We start from the raw sequence: 22,253 nt of genomic DNA on the forward strand, positions 1-22,253 counted from the left end.
TCCTGAGGCTTCATATTGTGTTTCATTAATTTCTAGAACTAAACAATTGTTCACAAGGAAAATGCACCAATTTTTTTTCCTATTTTTATCCATCTCAGTTACTACAAATCAAGCTACAACCTTTTCTTACTCAGTATTAATAGTAATAAGTACATAAAAGTAAATATAGTGAGCAGTGACAGTTTCGTAGTTTGAAACAGTGAAAGGTGATACCTTCCCAAATACGATAATTTTAGCCATATGCCAGAGAGGGGATTTCTTTTTCTTTTTAATAGGAAAATTATCTTTTGAAATAATTGTTGTGAAAGATAATGAGAAGGAACAGAAGCTAACTACCCTCCCTTAGGGTACTTGTAGATAGACATGTAGCTGTGACAGCACACATATCAGCACAAGATTTCCTGTGTGTTTACCCAGCTTCTTAGATAGTTTTGGGAGCCTGATTTTTCCATAATGCCACAGCTGCTCATCGTATATGCATTCTTGGGGTGGTCTATGCTATATATTGCTCTCAGTAATGACTGTGGAACATGCATACACCTTATTTTATCAAGTAAGCACATTTTACACAGTATTTTAGTTTACTGCTTCCTACTTGTTACACCTGTAGAGAACAAAGAGTTGCCTGTGCTTCAGGTGCAACAATTAGCTGTGTCAACATATCCAAGTTGGCTGAAAGCTGTTTCCTTCAAAGAGTGGGAGAATGGCACTAAAGGGATAGTGGACCATAGGCTGATTGTCTGTGTACTTACCTGTTTGGGCATACACCCCGCTCTTTCACTGGTATTAGCACCTGAACTAGGTAGTTTAAGGATTCTGGAGGATCTGAGAACTGTTCAGATCCCACTAGGAGTGGAATCTCTGTATGAATTCTTTCAGCAGGATAACAGGAGTGAAAGAACAGGAAACATTAATTTTAATTACTTATGACAGTTGGGTCTTACTCTGGTCAGATATAGTGGTTTCAAAAGATACCATTTCAATTATTTTTCCTTTAAAAAATAAAAATACAATTGAAGAGTGTGGATTAAGCTGAGAATCAATTGTCCTGTAGAAAAAAATGTGTTCACACACAGAAATTAAAGAATAAATTAAGCTGTCTGCCATAGAATTTGACCCTAATTAAGGTCAATTCTCCTTGACAAGTAATTAATCAAGAATCTCTATTATAGTTTAGTCTCTCTGTTAACAATAAACAGAGCATTATTTTACTTTTATGGTTAGAGTAAGTCTCTTAACTGATAGTTTTCTGCAGGAGACAAACATCCATCAGCACTGAAAGTGATACACTGAAGACAGTTTAAATTAAAGCAGCATTAGTTAAATTAGCCAAAGAACAAAACTGCAGAGCTCAAGAACGTACATCTTCTGCAAACTTCACTGTTCTGTAATTTGTGGCTTATAAAGAAAAAAAAATTTCACCTATCTGTGCCTAGAGGAGATTGCAAATGTAATTATTTAATATTATCCTTCCCATAGAATCCAGACTACTATGGTTATCCTGTTCTGCTCATCATCTTAGTACCCGACACCTTTCGCTAAGAAGTAATGGCATTTATTTGTTATGTTGTTTTGTATATATATATATATCCCTCTATACAGAGAGTGTGCAGTAGGATATTCTGTTTCACCTCTTCATTCACATATATCATATGCAGATGTAAAACATAGAGATATACTAGCAGATATATAGGCAGAGGTATCTGCATACATCTCTAGATCATGGTGTATTTATACTGGTGAAAGAAGGTGGAAAAGGTTTTGATTGTCAGCACCTGTCTTTCTGCTTCAAGTTTAGTTTCTGAGTGTGGGCTGCAGCACAAAAAATAATTATAATTATCTAGGAGGCAAAGTAAGTCCTCCTGTAACATCAGAAGCAGAGCTTAGTGGAAGAGTGGATTCCTTGTTTGTGGAATGTTCTCTATGCTGGAGTTTGTGGAGTTTCTTCACAGCAGGATGGGCACAGTACTTGCACAGTGCTCTGCCTGAGCAGTCACCAGGATGTGCAGACCTGAAAGACGAAATCAGAGAATGCTTACTGGGGGGATCTGTCAATCACAAATGCCCTTTACAATGGTAAAAGAGCCAAGAAGTCTGCTAGCAATTGCACTGGGAAAGCAGAAGCAGCAAAAAGCTAGCTTTATTTCAGGTGAAAAAATTTGTGCATGATGTCCTCTAATGGTACTACTGCTTAATGAGACTATTTGTGAGCAAAGAACAATTTGGAAAAATAAGAGAAGGAAAAGAAATAGGGTTTGCTTTTTATAGCCCTAAAGTTATCACATTTAGCGCAGAAGAATGTCGGAAAGGCTGTATGTGTGCACAGCCATGCACACATGGTGTGCCAGGTGCTGTACTAAAGCACTTTTGAGTGTAATGCTCTTGAATAAATTGCTCAAGAGTGGTTAGTTCACCCATGTGGAAACCTCACCTCTGCGACGGCAGCAAAGTCAGCAAGACATTGGGTTATCCGCTGCAGAACATGAGGCATTTCAAACATAAGCTACCCAGAAGGCTATTTAAGATGCAGACTTTTTCCCCTGCTATGTTTTTAGGAAGTCTTAAGAGTAAGACTTGATTCAACAGGTCCATGAATCCCCTTTTCAACGCCTCTGTGCTTTTTTTTCCTGTTTTTTTCCCCTTCCTTTCCAGAGGTACCCATGCTCTTCCCTGCCACCCTGATGTATTTGCAAAAGCTTATCTGACCAAATAGCAGCAAAGCTTTCACATATTTTTTTCTTTTTCAAATAGTCCCTCACTAACAGTAAATCTGTAGACGTATGAAAATGAACAGTTATATGTCTGGTTTCTACTAAGCTTTTTCTAGGAAAACCTTGATCTTGCACACAGTCCACATCAGCTGTCTTTCAAATATTTAACCATCACATCTCTTCCACGCTGAAATATGTGAGAACAGCAGTAAAAGGCAGAAGCTCTGAAAAGGTGACAAGTAACTCTCATTAGAGGTTCCCTGGTTTTAACATGCTACTATTTCTAAAGTGGCCCTGACTTCAGTGGAATTACTTCTGACTTTTAACTTTCAGAGGTAAATATCTGCTGCGTATAATAAAAACATGAACAGAAGAAAGCAGATGCACCAAGGCAGAAATCAGGAGCACACTACCAGTGAGGTTAGAATGATGCCCTAAAAAGCTGATTGTTGGCTGCCTAACACACCTGATTTGCAAAGTGACAATTTCCAACAGTAGTAAAAGTCTACTGTGAAGCACATAAGAAGTGAAGAATTTGTAACTAAAAGAATGAAACTGCTCCTTTCCTTTGTGCTGTTTGAAGATAATGATGCATTTTTTGCAATTTTTGCTTTCAATGGCTGTTGCATTATATGTTGTAAAGCAAGTATTTATATCCTGTCATGGATTTTTTAAAACACCATTGTATTCATGAACACAAATATATTTGGACATCATTCAAGCCTGATACTAATCATTCCAGTAAAACCACAACATTGATGACTGTTCCGTGCTTCGAAGAGGTATTCAGAGCCTGACAGCACTGAACTCTTGTTATATACAAAGCTCCCTTGATATGGGCTAAATTCTGTCTTGATTTTTCTGATTTTCTTGAGGTTAGACTTTTCAATTAACTGGCAGATTTCTTCTTAAATATGATTAAGTAACTTGTATTTTGAAGAGCATACTGTTGAAGGGGCTTTTGCTATTTTGCAACGCTTTCTCCACTCCAGATTTCTTCCTTGTATGAACTGTTCGCAAACACTTAATGATTTCTTGTACACAGCCCTTTCATTTGTGGTGCTTCTCTTCCACAGGGTGGTGTTTTGTTTTGTTTTTAAGATGCCAAAAAAATGTCTTTCAACCCTTAGGGGTTGTTAGCAACAGTAGTAGAGAATGTAGAGGTAGCTATCAGATTTTGCATTCCCTATCCAGCTATCCAAGGGATTTCACAGTCCAGTCAAGGAACGCTGTTTGATCACTTCATGTGCTACATGTATTCTGTGTAAGAATTTTTACATGCTCTGTAGCATTAAGTGATCAAAAGGAGTGAGATCCTCTGTTGTAGCATTGATAATAGGCTACTCCACTCTGCATAGCAAAGCACACTGGGAAACTGTCAGCTTGGTTTTGATTCTGAAAGATCTTCAAGATGAAGAAAGGTAAGAGAAAGGAAACTACAACCATTGAGGAAAATATACATGATATTAAAGCTTGCCATAGAATGACTCTACACTTCATGATAAGAGAAAGAAAGCTGGCAACAGAAATGGCAGGACTGCTCTGAAAATCGGAAAACAACCAGGACTTGACTTTCTACAGGGAGCTCAAGTCCAACCTTTGGCATGCTGTAGCTCTGCTGGCTGGTGATAGCATAGTTATTTGTCCTTGTGTGAGGTCTTTTCACTTCAGTTTTATATTTGTGTCATACAGCAGTGGTCAATTCTTGTGTGAGTTTGAGTTTTTTTGTTTGTTTTACTTCTGCTAAACTACTTTGCACTTATAAATTGTTTCACATAGACAAGTTTCTGAAGCGAGAATATCTTTTTTACAGATAGGAGGCAAAAAATATTCATCTAGGTCCACTAGTCAGATGCCCAGCCTTTAAATTTTTGGATTGGACTTTATGTTTTTCCTTTCAGTTTTCTTTCATGTAAATCCCTTTCAATAATGAGTCCGTAGCAGCCAAGATGAATTAGGAACAGGTTATGTCTGATTGGTGACCCCAGAGCAAGAGAAAAACGGTTAGAAAACAATTTTGGAAATAAATTTGCATACAGGTAATCAGTACAATAAAGAAATGCAAAGTCTGCATTTAAACAGTCTTTAAAAAGTACTTTTTACCAGTGTTTGTGGTAGGCATCTGGAAATATTCAAGACTCTGGTTAATATTAAAGGGAAGTTTATCAGAGGTGTGAATGGCAGGCAGGTGTTCATTTTTCATTAAAGCTCAATAGGAGTTGCATGTCTAATGCCAATCTTGGTTTTTAATGATTCCCTATAGGTTTTTAATATGAAAAATCCTTTGACCCAGATTCTCAAAAATTAATTACTGGTGTTTTCATGAGCATGTGTGTTGATCATATGTCTATTAATCATTTAGCATGAATGTCTGCTTGAGAATTTGCTGATTCTTTGCTTCTGGTCCCTACTGACTCTGACTTTGGATTTGTTTCAGACCCATAAATTATCAGAAGAGTTCTGTAAAACTTTTCTAAGCACAGAAATCAATGCCCTTAAGCCAGGACAACTTCCATTGTGGATTAGATTGTACTAATATCAAGGTGCTATTCATTTGGTTTACACCTTTGGATGACTACTGAATTCCAGGAACACTATTTTAATAATCTCTGTATAAAAAAAAACTATAGAAGGGTGGAAAGCAAGCCTAATTTTTCAATCTCACTGTACTCATTTGGAAATGTGTTGATGTGTGTGTGGGAAGGAAAAATGTTTGCCATTTGTGAGTAGCAGGAGCTTCCAATGACTCTGCTGTTCCTCAGGCTGGACATACTATATTTCAGTTACTCAAGGTGTCTGCCCACATGGAAAATAAGCGTGCAGAGCAGAGCCATGGACTGTAGTTAAGACTTACTTTTCCTTCAAATTATGCTCTGTTTGGTATAACAGAGTCTCTTCATCCATAGCATTTCACCACAGCTGGGACCCCTTGGTGAGACACTAGCAAGGTGAAGATATTTCTGTGAAACATGCTATTTTGACAGAAATACCACGTTAAGGACTGACTACTTTACTGCATATTTTCTGAGAAAAAAATAATTTTGTGTGCTTCAGTAATGATGCTGAGTGGATAATAAGATTCGGTATGCTGCTACTGAGGGCTCTACACCATATGTCTTTCATAACTATTGCATTTTGGGGGGCTGGTTGTTAAGGTAACTGTATTGTCTGAGGAATTCATCTTCAGAGTAACCTGAAAAAATATGTCCATGATATATAGCAATGAAAATTACAACGTTTAAACTAAAGAGGAAAACTGCAGACTGAGAGCTGAAGTGTCAGAATTTTAGATTTATAAATATTTCTATATTTTCTACTTGCTGAGCTTTATGTATAAATTGAATTGCTATAACAACACTTTAAAGCTGACTGTGAGCTGACTTATTTTAAAGCAGAAAGTGATACAAATCATTATTTCACAGTAGTAAAGAGTAGTTGTTTCCTGCCCTTAAATGCTGGATCAGTAATTGATTGCTCTCATGATATCTTCTTTCCAGGATTTTTGTCCTGTGGTCACATAGGTAGCATTTGGGACATAAAAAATTGTTATGTCACATGTTACTACTTCCACTTAGTGAGCCATTTAGGTGGCTCTTTTTCTAGATACTCCTCAGTTGTAAATTAGTGTGATGCTGAGCCCATATTTCACTTACCTCTTTCAAGGGTCAATAGTTTAAGACTAGAAGCTGCTTAATTTTTATAGAGCAACATTTAAGAGTGCAGTATCTCTGGTAGCATCTGTATATATTTGCATACATAATGTTGTTACAGTGACAGTGCTATTTTTTATATGTCAACCAGGGGCATCTGGTGAACAATGAATTTTTATTATTTCTGTATTGATTTAGAAAACCTAGATAACTTAATGGCATGATATTGGGGTCATGTAAAGTTTATTAAAGGGTCTTACAGAGTAAAATGGGAGGGTGAACTATGTTGCAAACTCTCCCACAGTTTCTCTTTTAAAGAAGTCCTGAAACAATTAATTGAGGATCCCAAAATTAGGGGAGAAAAAAGGAGTTGTTGGTACATATCTGTGATTATAGATCTGTTTTTTAAGTGCCTCTGGAGGGTTCTTGGTGTAGGTGAAAAAGATGTGTCTGTGCTTAGGTGGGCATGCACAGGTGCTGCAGGAAATACCAGTAACATTTCTGGCTCTGCAGACATTTTTCTTCTGTGAATAATCTGAATAGTGGCAAAGCATAGTGTTAGGCAGCATTTTGTTGCCAGAATTCCATTTTCAATTGGTGTGTGCAAATGGGTACCACAGATCTGACCGCTCTTCTCGTGGGAATCCAAGGGTCGTGTTTGGGTTCCAGCCACCATTTAAGTCAAGTGATGATGTCCTTCAGGTCATGAAAAAGCTTTCTGAATAAAAGCATACTGTGTGCTGGGGGCTCAAAAAGACCAGTCAGCTGCAGATACAGTCTTATAGAGCATTTCTGAAGTAAGGATTGTCAGTTCATCCTTCCAGTCCCGCTGTCTTGGGTACCAGGAGGCTAAGAATCAAGTAAAGGACAACAAAGGAGAAGCATTGTTAGGAAACTGGATTGAGAGGAAGTCAACTTTGCTGCACGTTGCTCAGATTTGATATGAGAGTAATGAAATCAGTGTCACTTGCACTGAGTATCACACCTCCAGCTGAAAAAGAATCAAGCATTTGGTTTAAAATCATGGGATTTAACATGATTTCCAGTTCTTTCTATTAGTCTGCCAACACAGTATCTTGAAAGGCTTTGGGTTTTAAGCTTTTCTGTACATTTATCAAAACAAGTAACTTGGCTTTAAAATGAAAACCAGTGTTTTTCTTATAACCGAAGATCTACAAAGATGTGCATTTAAGAAATAAGCAAATATTGTGAAAATAAATGTTGCAAATAAATGATGAGAACTGGCAAGAAGGAACTCTGGGAATATTGTCCTCACCAGGAAACCAGGAAAGGGGAAAGTTTGGTTTGTTTGGGGGTTTTCTTTTGTTCTGTTTTCTTTTCTTTCCTTTTCCACACTAACAACCCATTACAGTCTTTGGGAAAAGAAAGAGAAACCAAATTGTTTCACACTTGTCAGGTACCAAAAGACTGAATACCAAGTGGATGCATCCTAACAGATATCAGCAGAAATCTTTACTTCCTTGCTTGAAGTGCCTACCTATGACTGATAACTTTGCTTGCTAGCACTCTGATAGAGGTTTCAGGCACCTCCTACATTTTCTGCAGTATGTCAAGCACTGATATGCTGAAAGCTATAATCCATCCCAGAAAATGGTTGCCTTTCTGAATTCATGAAAGGGCACAAAACACGACTGTAAATACTCAAGATGAGGGATGACAGGAGAACGCCTGTTCCAGTGGTGTGTCATCTTGCAGTTGACTAAAAAGGAAAAAAAAATTTACTAATATTGGTAAAAATTAGGTTGGCAATTTTATCACTTCTCATAGAGAAAAGCAATAACAAAAAAAAAAAATAAAACTCAGTATTCGGAAAGTTAAGTCCTTTGAGTGGAATATATATAAAAAAAAGATGTATTCATTCCAAGAACTCTTCTCAGATTATTTATATTTTCTGTGCCTTTTCCAGGAAGCATTTCCTCTGAAAGATACTAGATGGTAATAAGAAATAATGATGGATTATTAGACTAAAATATATGTAGTTATTCCATTAGTCTTGGATTTCAAATGTATCTTCTGTCTATTATGTATCCCTCCCCTCACTTTCTGAAGAAGTAATACTATTTTTAAATATGTATTCCCTTACAGGACTCAGAAAACCAGAAATTATTTTAATTATTTTGCATAGATTTCTATAATATAGAATATTAGCCTTTGATTACATTTGAGTGAAAATGATCTCACTCTTCTCAATAAAACTCAAGAAACTTACACTTTAATAAAATAAAAGTAAACCTTCAGTTAGTTCTAAGACTTTGTTATCGCATTCACCAGAAAGTGGTGCCTCAGGGACTGGCACTATAAGATGCAAGCTGGCATGCTTGAATTTTTTCTTCTCTTTGTTCACCTATGGGAGTCACAGTATTATTACTTTTCCTTGGAAGTGTTTAAAGGTTGTAAGTATTATGAGCTTAGGTTGTCTGTAGTCTCTTCTAAAACTACTGTTGTGCCAAATTTGCACACACTCATGTTTGACTGATTCCAGAGTTATTACTACAGAGAGCAGTAAAACCTTGCTGATGCTATAGGAAATATCAATTCTCTGTGTGTGTGTGTGTATATATATTTATTTATTTATTTATTTATTTTTATACTAGCATTGATTTTATTGCATTTGGAGTTGGCAGATTGGTAGCGCTGAACTAGAGTCCAACAGGGAACAAATTGCAATGTCAGCTGCTGGCTTGATTCACATTTCACCTCTCTTGCTTGGTTCTTAGGTTCATCAGCATTCTTGGTGCTTCATCATAAGTCTTTTAAGTATTCAGAGTACACAATTCATAAAACAGGCTTGAAAGTACTCCACTGGAGTTGCTAGATTACAGTAGTAGATGCCAGTGCTTTTGAAGACAAAATGTTTTGAAGTGAATGGTATGTACACACACATGCATACACATCCCATCCTATCTGAGCAATCAAAGCTTCCAGAATTTCAGAGTTCATTAGGAGTCTAGAATTGGAACTAAACATGTAAATCTCATGGTTTTATCCAACTGCTTTGAAACCATTAACATATTTATCCTCAGCCTGTGAGTTTGGACTCCTGCAAGTGCCTGGACAGCAGAATTTAGACTGTAGACAAAGCCTACGTTGCATGTTGCAGTAATGTAGAGGGGAGCAACACCAAATTGACTTACCTGCCTGTGTAATTACTGTAGAAAGAGGTATGCTGGCTTCAGAAACAGGAGAGATACAAGGCTGAAGGACCTCCAAACCAAGAGCTATTTCTGAAGAGCTGCTGACTGGGGCTCAGAGTGTCACGTAGTTTGTCGATAGATTAATCAGAGGCTCTGTGCTGCATTGTCCCAGGGAGCAGCAGTGGTAATAAGGTGGTTGTAGCATTATTCATAATATAAATTTGATTTTGCAGTTCAAAATAATTTTCAGAGAAACAGAACAGTGTTTAAGCCACTCCTTGAAATGCTTCCCTCTTCTTCTGAAATGCTTCCCTCTTCTTCTGAAATGCTTCCCTCTTCTCCTTTGGTCTTTGTTGGAAGTAATATTGAAGACTCTCCCACCTCCTACATGTCTCCACTTTGTTATTGTGGCCTTACCAGTTTAAAATAGATAAAGGCAGAATAGGAAAAGGAATTGATTTCACTGCTATGTTCTCTCACAACCAGGTGAGGCTGAGAAAAAGAAAACAGGCTGAGAACCATGAACAGCACAGTGGGCTTCTCCAATCCCAGTGTACAGAGCTGATTTTTACCGGGGAGCTCTAAAATTATCATCTTTGCTTGTGGGAAAACATAACTTCCTAGGAATATGAGTCTGTACTATTTTGGGTCGCTGGCAGGGATGGTAACATTCAGTAGTAATGTTGATTTATTGCAGTACTTAATGATGAACAGACTTTCCATTGTGCCCATCATCAGGGTGCTGAAGAGGGAATGTCTCATTCAGCATTTGTCTGAGGCTGTTTCTGATTGGAAAAATGACTTTTAAGATTATTTTGAATGAAAAAGTGATAAAGGAAAAATTCTACTACTGCACTATGCCACTGAGGCTGGCAAAGTGAAAGCAGTAATTTAGTAGGCTTCAGTTTTATCAGTTTCTTTCCTTTCTGCACTACCATATAGCTCCAAAAAGAGGAAAAACAAAAACTAGTTTTTTCTAGCGGGTTACAGGCCCGTTAGATTAAACATAACAAGGCTGAGGGCTGACATCACGTTATCTCGCCAGGTTACTGCGTGTCAGCTGATCTGCAATAACTGAATGTGCACATGGTCTTAACCAAAGATACATGGAAATAGCGTGACAAAGACAAATGAAAACTAATGTTATCTTTCAATGAAGGAGGAGTGCAGTGAGTCAAACTGCTGCATGATTATGCAAGGGCTTAGAAAACCCACTGTCTACATACAGAGGTGCTTATCCAAGCTCAGCTGATACCTGGTGACTTGCTGCTCTGTGGTAGTGGCATCATCTGCTTGGGCCCATGTACTGTCAAGACTTGCATCATATTTTGTTTTGTGGTTCAAAAGGGCTGTACACAATGAGGTGGTAATTCATGTCATGTCTAACATTATGTCCAGAAGTAAAACTTAAATACAAAAGTAATAATCGGGAACTCTTCAATTTGAAACACAGATTTGCTTCCTTGTTTTATGGGGGGGGGCGTTACACAGTTGGCCACAGGTGCTGAAGAAATGTGGAAACAATGAAGCATATCCTTTAAAAATGGAGGTTTTCATGGCCTCAGCTACACAAATATGCTAGAAATAAAGCCAACGAAATCATTATAGTAAGTTATCATCTATTAAGGTGACATTTGCTATTGCAGCTACATGCTTGGTATCTGTACACAGTAATTCTGTACAAATGTAGGGAAGTCAGGGAAACTTGCTTTTTTTCACCCACAAGTATATATCTATAAAGGAAGGCTAAAGGTCTGCCTTCAAATCTGTAAAGCATTCATTTCATTTGTCAATTTGTGGCCATTTGCAAATGGTAACATGGTAACCATTGCAGCACCACATACTCTAATTTTGGAAATGCTGCTGATATATTTGCCTTATATGACACTTCTTTTTACCTGCACCTGGTCTATTCATTTTAAAAGTGTTTTTTTCCTTATGTTTTTTTTTAATTTTATTTTATAATCTAAAATAATATATGTATAAACATATATATAGCAAATAGGAAAGCAAGTACATAAAGTGTAGGTTCTGAATAGTGTAATTATGGATCACTGTAAAATTAGTCAGCTTTTTTAATCCTCAAAGCCTTTGATTTCTTGAAAGTACTGTGAAAAGGTGTATATGCCATTATCATTACATGCTGGTTTTCTGCATTTCATAAATTAGTAAAAGAGGAGATTGTTTTAAATCCAGGACAATTTTATATTTCTTTGTATATGTTTCTGTGTAAAGAGAGTAAGCATATGAATGAAATATGTGAAACAAATAAGCTACTGCATCCATGGGAGAAAATGGGTGAAATTTATTCTAAGTTATAGTTGACACATTTAAAATAAGGAAGAGCTACAGTTACTTTCCCAAGAAAACTGGGAAATTGCCATGCAACTCATATGAGAGGCAAAAGATGACCATGTATTGGATGAAGTGGGTCCCCTACTGACACCCTATAAGCATGGAAAAGTAGGACCAGCCAGTAGAGAGATTTTAAAACAATCCACAAGGAAGCAATGGGAATGTTTAGAACATGGTTTAATCAATTGAGCAAATCTCATCAGGGAATGGTCACTTTATTGATTTTAAACAATCTCATAGCTGAAGAGGTGAAAGCGCAATGCCAAAATGTTGAGGAACTCCAAAGGTGTTCAGCAACTGCTCAACTGTGCAACTGCATTATACAAGCACTATTGGAAAACAAAGTCAGGTATTTAAAAAGAAAATAACATATGGTGGAATAACTCTTGAATTCTTTGCTTGAGGGACTTCCAGAGATGAACTGCAGAATACACTTTCTACAGGGAGTTGTGCTAGGGTAGTAAGAGGAAGAGGGAACAGACATAAGAGCTATGCTGGAGAGGTGAACATTTAATTGTGTTTCATCTGGTAGTGTAAAAACCTTTAAGAAAGATGTACCACTACCAAGGACATGAAATTTCAGATAGAATTACCACTTATTATGCACAAGTCCCTAATCTCATACTGTGCAGTGGTTTTCTTTTTTTCTCCTCAGTGTAATAAATACCTTTATTGAGGAATAGACTTGATTTTATAGGAGAAAAAAATATCACAAAGCCTTTAAGTTAAATTTTAATAGACATCAAAGATTTTATTAAAATGTAAATGTCTCATTAGAGTGAACGCTTTAATAATTAAAAATCAATAAAAATGAAAACATGCCAATATCACAATCATCTGGAAAATCTATAGCCTTGGTCTCAGGTATGACTGTGTGTGGGAAGTCCCCTTAGCCCTGTGTGCACTCAGGCACAGGAGTTTATAGGCAAATCCAGCAAAACAATAAGCCTCTGCCCTTAGTGGGAACAATACACCATCCCTGTGTAAGCAAATACCTCTCACTGCTCTCTGGCTTTGAACAGAAAAGTCCTTTTTAGTCAGTCAGTCTGTTCTTGACTTAGTGATTCACAATTACTAAAATGTGATGCCAAAAATCTTTCCATTAGAAAAAAGTTTCCTCCTTTGTTACCATTTGTGAAGAATTGGAGTATGAATGAGGTTGTTTGGAAAAAGGAGAAGCAGGGCTGGGCCCTGGCTTTTATAGCCAGAAAATTCTTGTATCTCTTCCAAGTGACACCGCAAGGCTTTCTGTTTTGAAAATCTAAAAGGAAAAACTGTGTTTTATCCTCTTGGAGCTGAGGGAGAGGACAAAGAAGGAAACCTTGAGCTTTCCTCCTCCTTCCCCCCCTCCTCATCTTGGCCTGAATCTCTTGGAAAAGAAGAGAGCTCAATTTGGTGAAATAACTCCTTTGGAATATCAATTATCCATCAAAAAGACGTCACAGACCTACTAAGCTGTCAGAAGGCTTGTCACTGCCGCATGCAAGTCTTCAGAAGTTACATCTGAGGAGGGAAGATGTTGTTAGAAATCTTTCCCTGTATGACACACTGTCTCAATTTCTTGCTAAAACAAGTCTTAATTAGTTCTTCTCTTTCTTCTTCCTTTTTTTTTTTTTTTCTTTAATATGCAGCACCAAGGAAAAATTGGAGTTAAATTTAATGTTGGAACTGATGACATCGCTATTGAAGAGATGAACGCAATTATTAATGATGGGAAATACCACGTAGTTCGCTTCACAAGAAGTGGTGGCAATGCCACGTTACAGGTGGACAACTGGCCCGTTATCGAACGTTACCCAGCAGGTAAGGGCTTACACAAACACTCCTCATGAAGGGGGTGGGGGACGCCTGGAGTTTGGCTCATTTTGCTTCTCTTCTGATGTAACATCAGCTTCTTTGCAGTGTTTCAGGAGCTAATTAAGTAGTTAAAAGAGTCCTGAGCAATGTACAGTTTATGATGATGGCATTTCCTGAGCGAGTTTAAAAGCACAAATTCAAGTTATTAGTGGAAGTGGAAAAATAGAGTTATCAAGGCATGAAATAGTGGTTTTGTTTCTTGTTTTCATTTGTTTTCATTGAATTATTGTTTGAGGGGGGAAAAAAAGGCTTTGACAAAAGCTACGAAGTAAAGTGACTCCCAAATCTATCCCCAAGTGATGGAGTAAAACATTTACTGAGGAAAAGGTTGTCTGTGTTCTTTTGATGACAAGTTGTTATTAAAGCAATATGAAGCTTATAAATTTAGCAGAAGTGTTCCAGCAGGCATGAACCAAAGGGTGTAGCAGTTATCAATTGTACAATCAACCAACCAAATCGAGATGCCTTAACTTAAAATGCAAACTACAGGATATTACTTATGCAAATGATGCTGGTCACTTAAATGAGGGCAACTCATATGAAGACAGAGTTGCCTTGATCAGGCCTGTATTTCATTTTATGCAAATACCATGCAATGAAGACTATTGTGTTACTAATATTATTCATTTTTAAAGACAACAGGTTTTTCAGACACGCAGTCCCTTTCTTATTGAGTAGGACTACTGATTAATGGTAACTTATAAATCTGCATGTTATCTCTTTAACAGTTGCTCTGTGTGTTTATATTATTAAACAAAAGGCAGCAAATCCAGAGATGTAAGCAAAAGCAAATATGAAACCAGAATGCCTATTACATAAATAACAGTTCTGATTTATCTGTTTAAAAGTAGAAAATTCTTCATTTTTGGGTGTGGAATGGGACAGGAAGATGTGTTTCACTAGTAAGAAACACATAAACCATTTCCTTTAGTAATTATTAGTGGTTAGGGTGAAGTTTTCTGTTATTGTTGCCATTTTGAATTGCAGTCCAGCTATTCACTTGATTTTTTAAAAAAACAGAAGTAATTTTTTCAAAATCCACAGGTGAAATATAACCCTTCAGATCATTTATTGGAAGTAATTTAGAATTCAAAGTAAAAATGAAAGTATATATTGCTAAAAACAATTATGTGTAGCAGGAGCTGTTAGAAAAAAACACCTATGTGCTAATGTGCTATGAATGAATGATGTCCCTGGAAGTTAGTGCCATTCATTGTTTCTAAGTTAGACACATCTCTGAGAGGTGATAAATTCTTGAGGGAAAGGGGGACAGTGAATGAAATATGTCCTGTGATCTTTCAGATATTCTTATTTCCCCCATATACCCCTTGTTTTCTAATTTCGCAGTGTTTGGTAAAGGGTTGCTGAAATGACGAGGTGGAAGCTGGGGAGGACTGTGTCTTACTTTGTGTTCGAAACCTATGCAGCACAAAGGAAAAAATAAGTTTGGGGTGTTCTTTTGCCTCTTTTGTTTTTTACCTAAATGATGAGCATGAATTTACCTCTTCCAAGCTCAGGAGTGAGGCATGCCAACAAAGAGGAAGTCAGACAAACACACCAGGAGGCCCGTGTGGTTGAACAAGGAGCTCCTGGACAGGCTGAAACACAAAAAGAAGCCTACAGTGTGTGGAAGCAGGGGCAGGTAGCCTGGGAGAAATACAGAAAAATTATATGAGCAACCAGGGATTGGGTTAGGAAAGCCAAAGCCTTGATGGAGTTAAATCTGTCTGGGGATGTCAGTAGGCAACAAGGAAACCTTCTGCAGGTATGTCAGTTATAAAAACAAGATTAGGGAGAATGTTGGAATCTCTGGAGACCTGGTTACCAGGACATGTAGAAGGCTGAGGGGCTCCAACCACACTGCCCAAGTCACAGAAGTGAGACCACACCTGGAGTGCTGTGTCCAGTTCTGGGCCCCTCAGTTTAGGAAGGATATTGAGGTGCTGCAGCAGATCCAGACAAGAGCAACAAGGTTGTTGAAGGGACTCGAGCACAGGTCCTGTGAGGAGAGGCTGAGGGAGCTGGGGTTGTTCAACCTGGAGAAGAGGAGGCTCAGGGGAGACCTCATCACTCTCTACAACTCCGTGAAAGGAGGTTGTAGCCAGGTGGGGGTCAGTCTCTTCTCCCAGGCAACCAGCAGTAGGACAAGAGGGTATTGTTTTAAGTTCTGCCAGGGGAGGTTTAGGTTGGATATTAGGAAGAAATTCTTTACAGAGAGGGTAATCAGGCATTGTAATGGGCTGCCCAGGGAGGTGGTGGATTCACCATCCCTGGAGGTTTTTAAGACGAAACTGGATGTGGCACTTAGTGCCATGGTCTAGTAACCACAACAGTGTTGGGTCAGGGTTGGACTCAATGATCTCAGAGGTCTTTTCCAAACTGGTTGATTCTGTGATTCTATGACATTAAGGATTGAGAGAGTGAAGGTTTGAGACTATTTAAGACACGTGAAGCTGCACAAGTCCATGGGACCTGACAAGATACATCCAGTCCTGAGGGAACTGGCCAAGGAAGTGGCCAAACAACTATCCATCATATTTGAAAGGTTGTGGCAGTCTGATGAAGTTCCCACTGACTAGAAGGGGGGGGAAATAATCCCCATTTTGAAACAGGAAAATAAGGAAGAACCAGGAAACTACATGCTAGTCAGTGTCACCTCAGTGCCTGGCAAGGTCATGGAGCAGATCCTCCTGGAAACCACGCTAAGGTACATGGAAACTAAGGAAGTGATTGGTGACAGCCAGCATAGGTTCAGTAAGGGCAAATCTTGTGCTTGACGAGTTTGGTGGCCTCCTACAACAGGGTTATGGCAGTGGTGGGTGAGGAAAGACCAATTGGTGTCATCTGCCTGAACTCGTGCAAGGCATTTTGCACTGTCCATCACGACATCCTTGTCTTTAAATTGGAGAGACATGGATTTGACAGATGGACCACTTGATGGATAAGTGATTGGCTGGATGGTGCACACAGTTGCAGTCAGTGGCTCAATGTCTGAGAGGAGACCAGTGACAAGAGTGGCATTCCTCAGGGGTCAGTATTAATCTTTGTTTTAATCTTTGTTGATGACAAGGACAATGGGATCAAGGGTACCCTCAGCAAGTTTGTCATGAGTGGTGCAGTCAGCATGCTGGAGTTGCCTTCCAGAGGAACCTTGACGGGCTTGATAGGTGGGTCTGCACAAATGTCATGAAGGTCAACAAGACCAAGTGTAAAGTCCTTCATCTGGGTTGGGACAATCCCAAGAACAAGTACAGGTTGGGTGGAGAATGGGTTGAGAACAGCCCTGCCAGAAAGGATGGTAGTGGATGAGAAGCTCAGCATGACATGGCAACGTGCACTTGGAGCCCAGGCAAATGGTGCCCTGGGCTGCATCAAAAGAGATGTGACCAGCAGGTTGAGGGAGGTGATTCTGCTCCTCTACTCCACTCTGGTGAGACCCCACCTGGAGCGCTGCATCAAGCTCTGGAGCCCCCAACATAAGAAAGACGTGAACCTGTTGGAGCAAGTCCAGAGGGACTTGCTCAGGGGGCAGGAACATCTCTCCTGTAAAGACAGGCTGAGGGAGCTGGGACTGTTCAACCTGGAGAAGAGAAGGTTCTGAGGAGACCTTACAGTAGCTTGCAGTACCTGATGAGGGCTACAAGAAAGCTGGAGAGGGACTTGTTACAAGGGCATGCAGTTATAGGACAAGGGGGAATGACCTTAAGCTGGTGGGTAGATTTAGATTAGATATTAGGAAGAAATTCTTTGCTGGTGAGTCATTGGCATAAATTGCCCATAGCAGTTGTGGATGCCCTATCACTGGAAGTGTTCAAGGCCAGGTTGGATGGGGCTTTGAGCAAACTGGTCTAGTGGAAGTGTCCCTGCCCATGGCAGGGGGGTTGGAAATGAATGATTTTTGAGGTCCCTTCCAACACAAACCATTCTATGAGCATAAAAATACTTTTTTTCTCTGTTCCATTTCTTCATGAAAATACAAAGTGCCTGCAACAAGGACAAAGTGCAGCTGAGTTCTGAAGATAGGGGCACACAAAATTTGTTTATACTGAACATAAATCAATTTAGAAAATAGAGTGATTTTCTAGGGATGGGATTATTGGAATTGAAGAGGGTTGGATGTTTTCTTTTAAAAAGGAAAACAACAAATTAGAGCTTTTTGAGCTACCATGAGCAATCCATGCGCAAGCTGAATTTCAAGGCATTTTCAGTTGCTTCATTAGCTGAGGTACAGAATCCCTTGGCTTGCTTTGCTGCTGGATCTTCCAAGACTGCTATTAGCCTATAATTTTCTTTGCCTTTCCCATAGCGATATTTCATGGTTCCTGTATGCCATAACATCATTTTTGATTCCTGTCCTCCTCCTTTTCACCTTCCATTTCTTCTCCCTTCCCAGCACGAGCACATCTAGCTGTATCTTTCTCTTCTGTTCCCATGCTGCTCCATCAGGTTTGACAGCCTTCATTTAAACCCTTTTTAAACACTAGTTTCTTCACAGACTGGTATTGATGTACATTTTAGAAAAGACATGGGCTTGTCCTGAAGACTATGCTGCCTGTGAGCGAGCGTGATAATGAAGCAAGAATTGAAACTGAAGATAGTAATGACTTATGTTCAAATCGACTACTTTCATTTGAGTTCTAAAAGTAGTATTTCTAAAAGTGACATTTTAAAGATACCAGACAACACAGTGTGACAAATGCTGCTGCATCCAGTTTAGATGTGCTTCTGCTGTGTCTGTTTTAGGGACAGACAGTAGTACTTGGCACTACTGGTTAACCAGCTAACTTGAGATTGGCTTGCCTTTTGGATGGAGACGTGTTGCAGTTGTATGGTATCAACAGAATTTGATCCTGTTTGCATGAGTGAGGGCTCATTAGCTTTCATTCCCATGCTAGAAAGAATGTTCTTTTCTACTTTGTAGCTGTTTTTTTTAATTTTTTCTTTCTGCATGATTTCTTAATTAACCTGCACCACTGTGCATAAGCACAGACTTATCTCTCCTTCTGGTTTTGTTTGGCTTTTTTTTTTAAGTTAAAAATAGAAAAAAGATTAACAACTTAATTAGTAAATTTGCTGTTCTTAAATATGCTGGATTTCCTTTATTAAAAATAAAATAAGATTTAAAAAATTGGTTGCCTAAAGCATACCAGCTGATCAAGTCTTCCCTTACCAGGGAAGAATTACAATTCTGGTTGGAGTGTTTGATTACAGCACTTGTTTGTGTTTGGTGTCTTCAAATATTGGGTGAAGATTTTCTGTGAGAAGCATCTGGTCAGAGATTCAGGATTTTCCAGCTTCATTGCCTGTGTATCCTTCATAAAGCCCCATCTATACTGCAGACAAGGGCACCCAAGCCCAATAACAATGTGTGCTGCATCGTTTGCTAAAAGTGTGCAGTGGGCACCCCTGTTGATGCTCAAAGTGACCATCTTTTGAAAAAGAGCTGTGGCTCTGATTGCCCCAAGTCTGTGTAGGATTTCTAGGAAATCTGAACTTAGTCTTAGGTCTCAGGACCTAAGTTCAGTGTTCTTGCAAGGGGTTTTCTAGCTGTTGTAGCACAGGTGATCATCCAGTATTGCTTTATGATCAGTCAGAGAGGTAGACACCTTGCAAAAAGTGCATGTGGCAGTGCTTCACAGGGCTTCCATGGTGACTTTTGTAGGTTTTATCCTAGAGCTACATAAAATGCAGAAGTGACCCTTAAAGATTAATAGAATCTAGTATCTCTCTCTTGTTATTTTAGTCATGAACCCACTAGACGTGAGTTTTCCTTGGGCCAATGCACCTTCAATTTATATCTGACTAGATGTGAAATGGGAGAGCTGTAAAAGGAAAAGAGGTAGGGGTGGTCAGTGATAGAGGATGATTGTCCTAGTAAAGGTGGATGGTTGTTTCTTGAAATATAGTTAGGAAAAATGTGGTTTAGTCCTAGACAAATGGGAAGATTTCAATACCCCGAAATGGATGGATAATTTTTAGAAACAGAGGTTTAGATTTAGTCTTCCAGTCTACCATCAGAGTAATTTTTTTACTCCAAAGTTTCTCTCTTACCATTTCTCTGAGTAACATGGTAGAGCTATGAGGATTTACACTTCAATTTCTGCCCTTTATTAAATGTTTGTCCTGTGTTCTCCCTTTCTCGTTGTGTTTGTGACTGGTGGGTAACCCTGTGTTTGTGAAGAGTGCATTGTAATTTTTTGACAGCTAAGATACCCACATCTGCCCTCAATTTATATATTCCATCTTTCTTAACTAAATTCAGTGTTATGTCTCTTTACTGAATTATCATCATCTGTCTGCACCTTCCCAAAAGAACTTCAGTATTTTACCTTGGCCTCTTTTTCAGATAGTGAATTCACATTATCTGGATGCAGCCTAATTTATGATCATATTAAACAGGGATGGGAAAACTGCTGATTGTGCAGTCAGAGTTCCTAATCAATAGACTATCCCCATTTCCATGCACATCCTTTCTACTCCTTATGGCTTATCTTGTCTCCTTCACTATTTAGTTTTAATTGCACTTTGCAGCTGGCTGCTGTTGAGGCAACAGGACTGCACCATAGCAGCAACTCCAGCTACGTCTGTGGAGACTGCTCTTGTAACTTCAGATAGTTAATAATTCTACACCAAAATGTAGATTTTCTAAAGATACATAAACCAAAGAACTTGTTAATTTGGGTCAAACTGAACTAACGATTATGGCCAAAGTTAAAAAACAAAACAAAACAGAAAAAGGAAATTGGTTTTAGTAATGTCAAAATATCAATTTCAGTATTTTCTAAATAAAAGATTCTGATTTTTCACGTGAAGATTGCCCAGTGTTTATAGAGGATTTAGGTAATCTGAGAACAAAGCATTTTATTTAATTTGAAACAACCTTTTCTTCCTTACCTGAAAGAAAATCTGTTTCATATCAGACCAAATGGGGAGAAGAAAACACCCGTCTTTCTCACAGCAGTGCTCATAGCCATATCTAATTAACATGAAAAACAGTTTTCTTAATTTTCTGATTTTCGTTCCTTAGTACATTTTATAAGTCTGGGAATATATATCAAAACAAGCCAGAGGACATTTTAAAGCCACAATAACCACCATTTTTTCTGAAAGCATTTCAGAATCACTTTTCTGAGACTAACTCTATGCTTTCTGTGGTCAAAGGCAGTTTGCCCAATGCTGATTCTATTAAAACACACAGCACAACTAATCATTTTACCAGTGGCAACTTACTCTTCAAGATTTCCATCATAAATCAGACTGATGCAGAATTTTCTGGATAGAAAATGATCTGTTAGATATTGGCCAACTTATCTATGGTTTCAAAGCTGTTCAATCTACTAGGAATGCTTAGCAGTTCCTGGAACCCTGCAGCAGTTTGGAAGATACAGTCTGATGTAGGCAAATATCTAAAATGAAGCCTTCCCAGTCACCTCCAGATCTCTGGTCAGCCTTAGAAAAGCATAACTTTATTGCAGCTGCCCTCACGTACCCCATGGGTCAGGATGTGTCAGGGATGTGCCTAACAGACTGAGATTTGACAGCATGAGCATGTCACTCATATTGTTTGCTCTAAAGAGGTTGTCCAAAACACTGCCAGACTGCTGGAACAGATGTATCTCTATGATTGGGGAGTACAGATTGTGATTGAGCATATACACCAAAGAAGAACCTGTGTGAGAGCCCATGTATGTTGGCAGAAGATCAAACTGCAGCCTGACATTATGCTTAATGCCAAGTACCTCTGAAATAAGGCAATTGCCAGCTGAAGCCCTGAGGGCTTTGGTATAATACAGAATAATTCTGTTCTTCTTTGGTTGGTTGGTTTGGGGGTTTTTTTAATGTTTTTGTTTTGGTTTTGTTTTTTTGCTTTATCACATAAGGTTAGACATCTGAGGTCACACATTGTCTTTAGGGACTTTCTCTGGATCTATGGGCTAAAGGTTGTTATCGCAGAACGTCCAAGGGCTAGTGGAAGGGAGCATGCCATTTAAATGCTTCTCTTAGTCCCTGTATTCTGGAAAATAGGAAAAGGGTCTGTCGTCTTTTCATGGGTTACATCTGGCTTTAAGATAGATGCTAGGAGTCAGCTATTGCCATGTATCCTATTTAGGGTAAATGGCATCCATTTGTCTTGATTTCTGTGTTCTGATTGACTATAAAATTAACAGGAGACATTTGTGTCGGTACATTTGTTTCTCTATGAATGGATTCCAGTATTTCCCAAGCAATCCACGTACTTGCCTAACTTGCACACTATTGGCTTAGAAATAGCTTCCAAATTCAAGCCCCTACAGCCACTTCTGAAGAGAATCAGAGATGCTTTTCAGGTATTAGTGTGGTGGTAGGGAGAGCTCTCGAACCCTTTCACAAACATATCTTTAAATATTCCAGTAAAATGGATAGTCAGCCTGTTATCACCACGTTCATGCAAAATTATTATGGTCAAGGTGATGTAGGAACCTAACAAGTAGATGATCACTTAGTATTTGCCTTTCCTTGCATGTGCCATAGGGTAAGTTTTCAAA

General features: G+C 38.7%; 1 protein-coding gene across 22 annotated transcripts in view; it reads left to right on the top strand.

The window, feature by feature from the left end:
- NRXN1 (neurexin 1) overlaps positions 1-22,253 on the top strand; it is a 705,404-nt gene that overhangs the window by 565,696 nt on the left and 117,455 nt on the right. For all 22 annotated transcript variants that reach the window (XM_029965176.1, XM_029965177.1, XM_029965155.1 and 19 more), the window contains one exon: positions 13,503-13,674. In XM_029965176.1, the coding sequence (XP_029821036.1) occupies positions 13,503-13,674 (172 nt within the window). The remainder of the gene's footprint in view (positions 1-13,502; positions 13,675-22,253) is intronic.

This window comes from Manacus vitellinus, unplaced genomic scaffold, assembly GCF_001715985.3.
Source record: "Manacus vitellinus isolate BGI_N305 unplaced genomic scaffold, ASM171598v3 scaffold_8_pilon, whole genome shotgun sequence".
NCBI classification, from domain to species: Eukaryota; Metazoa; Chordata; class Aves; order Passeriformes; family Pipridae; genus Manacus; species Manacus vitellinus.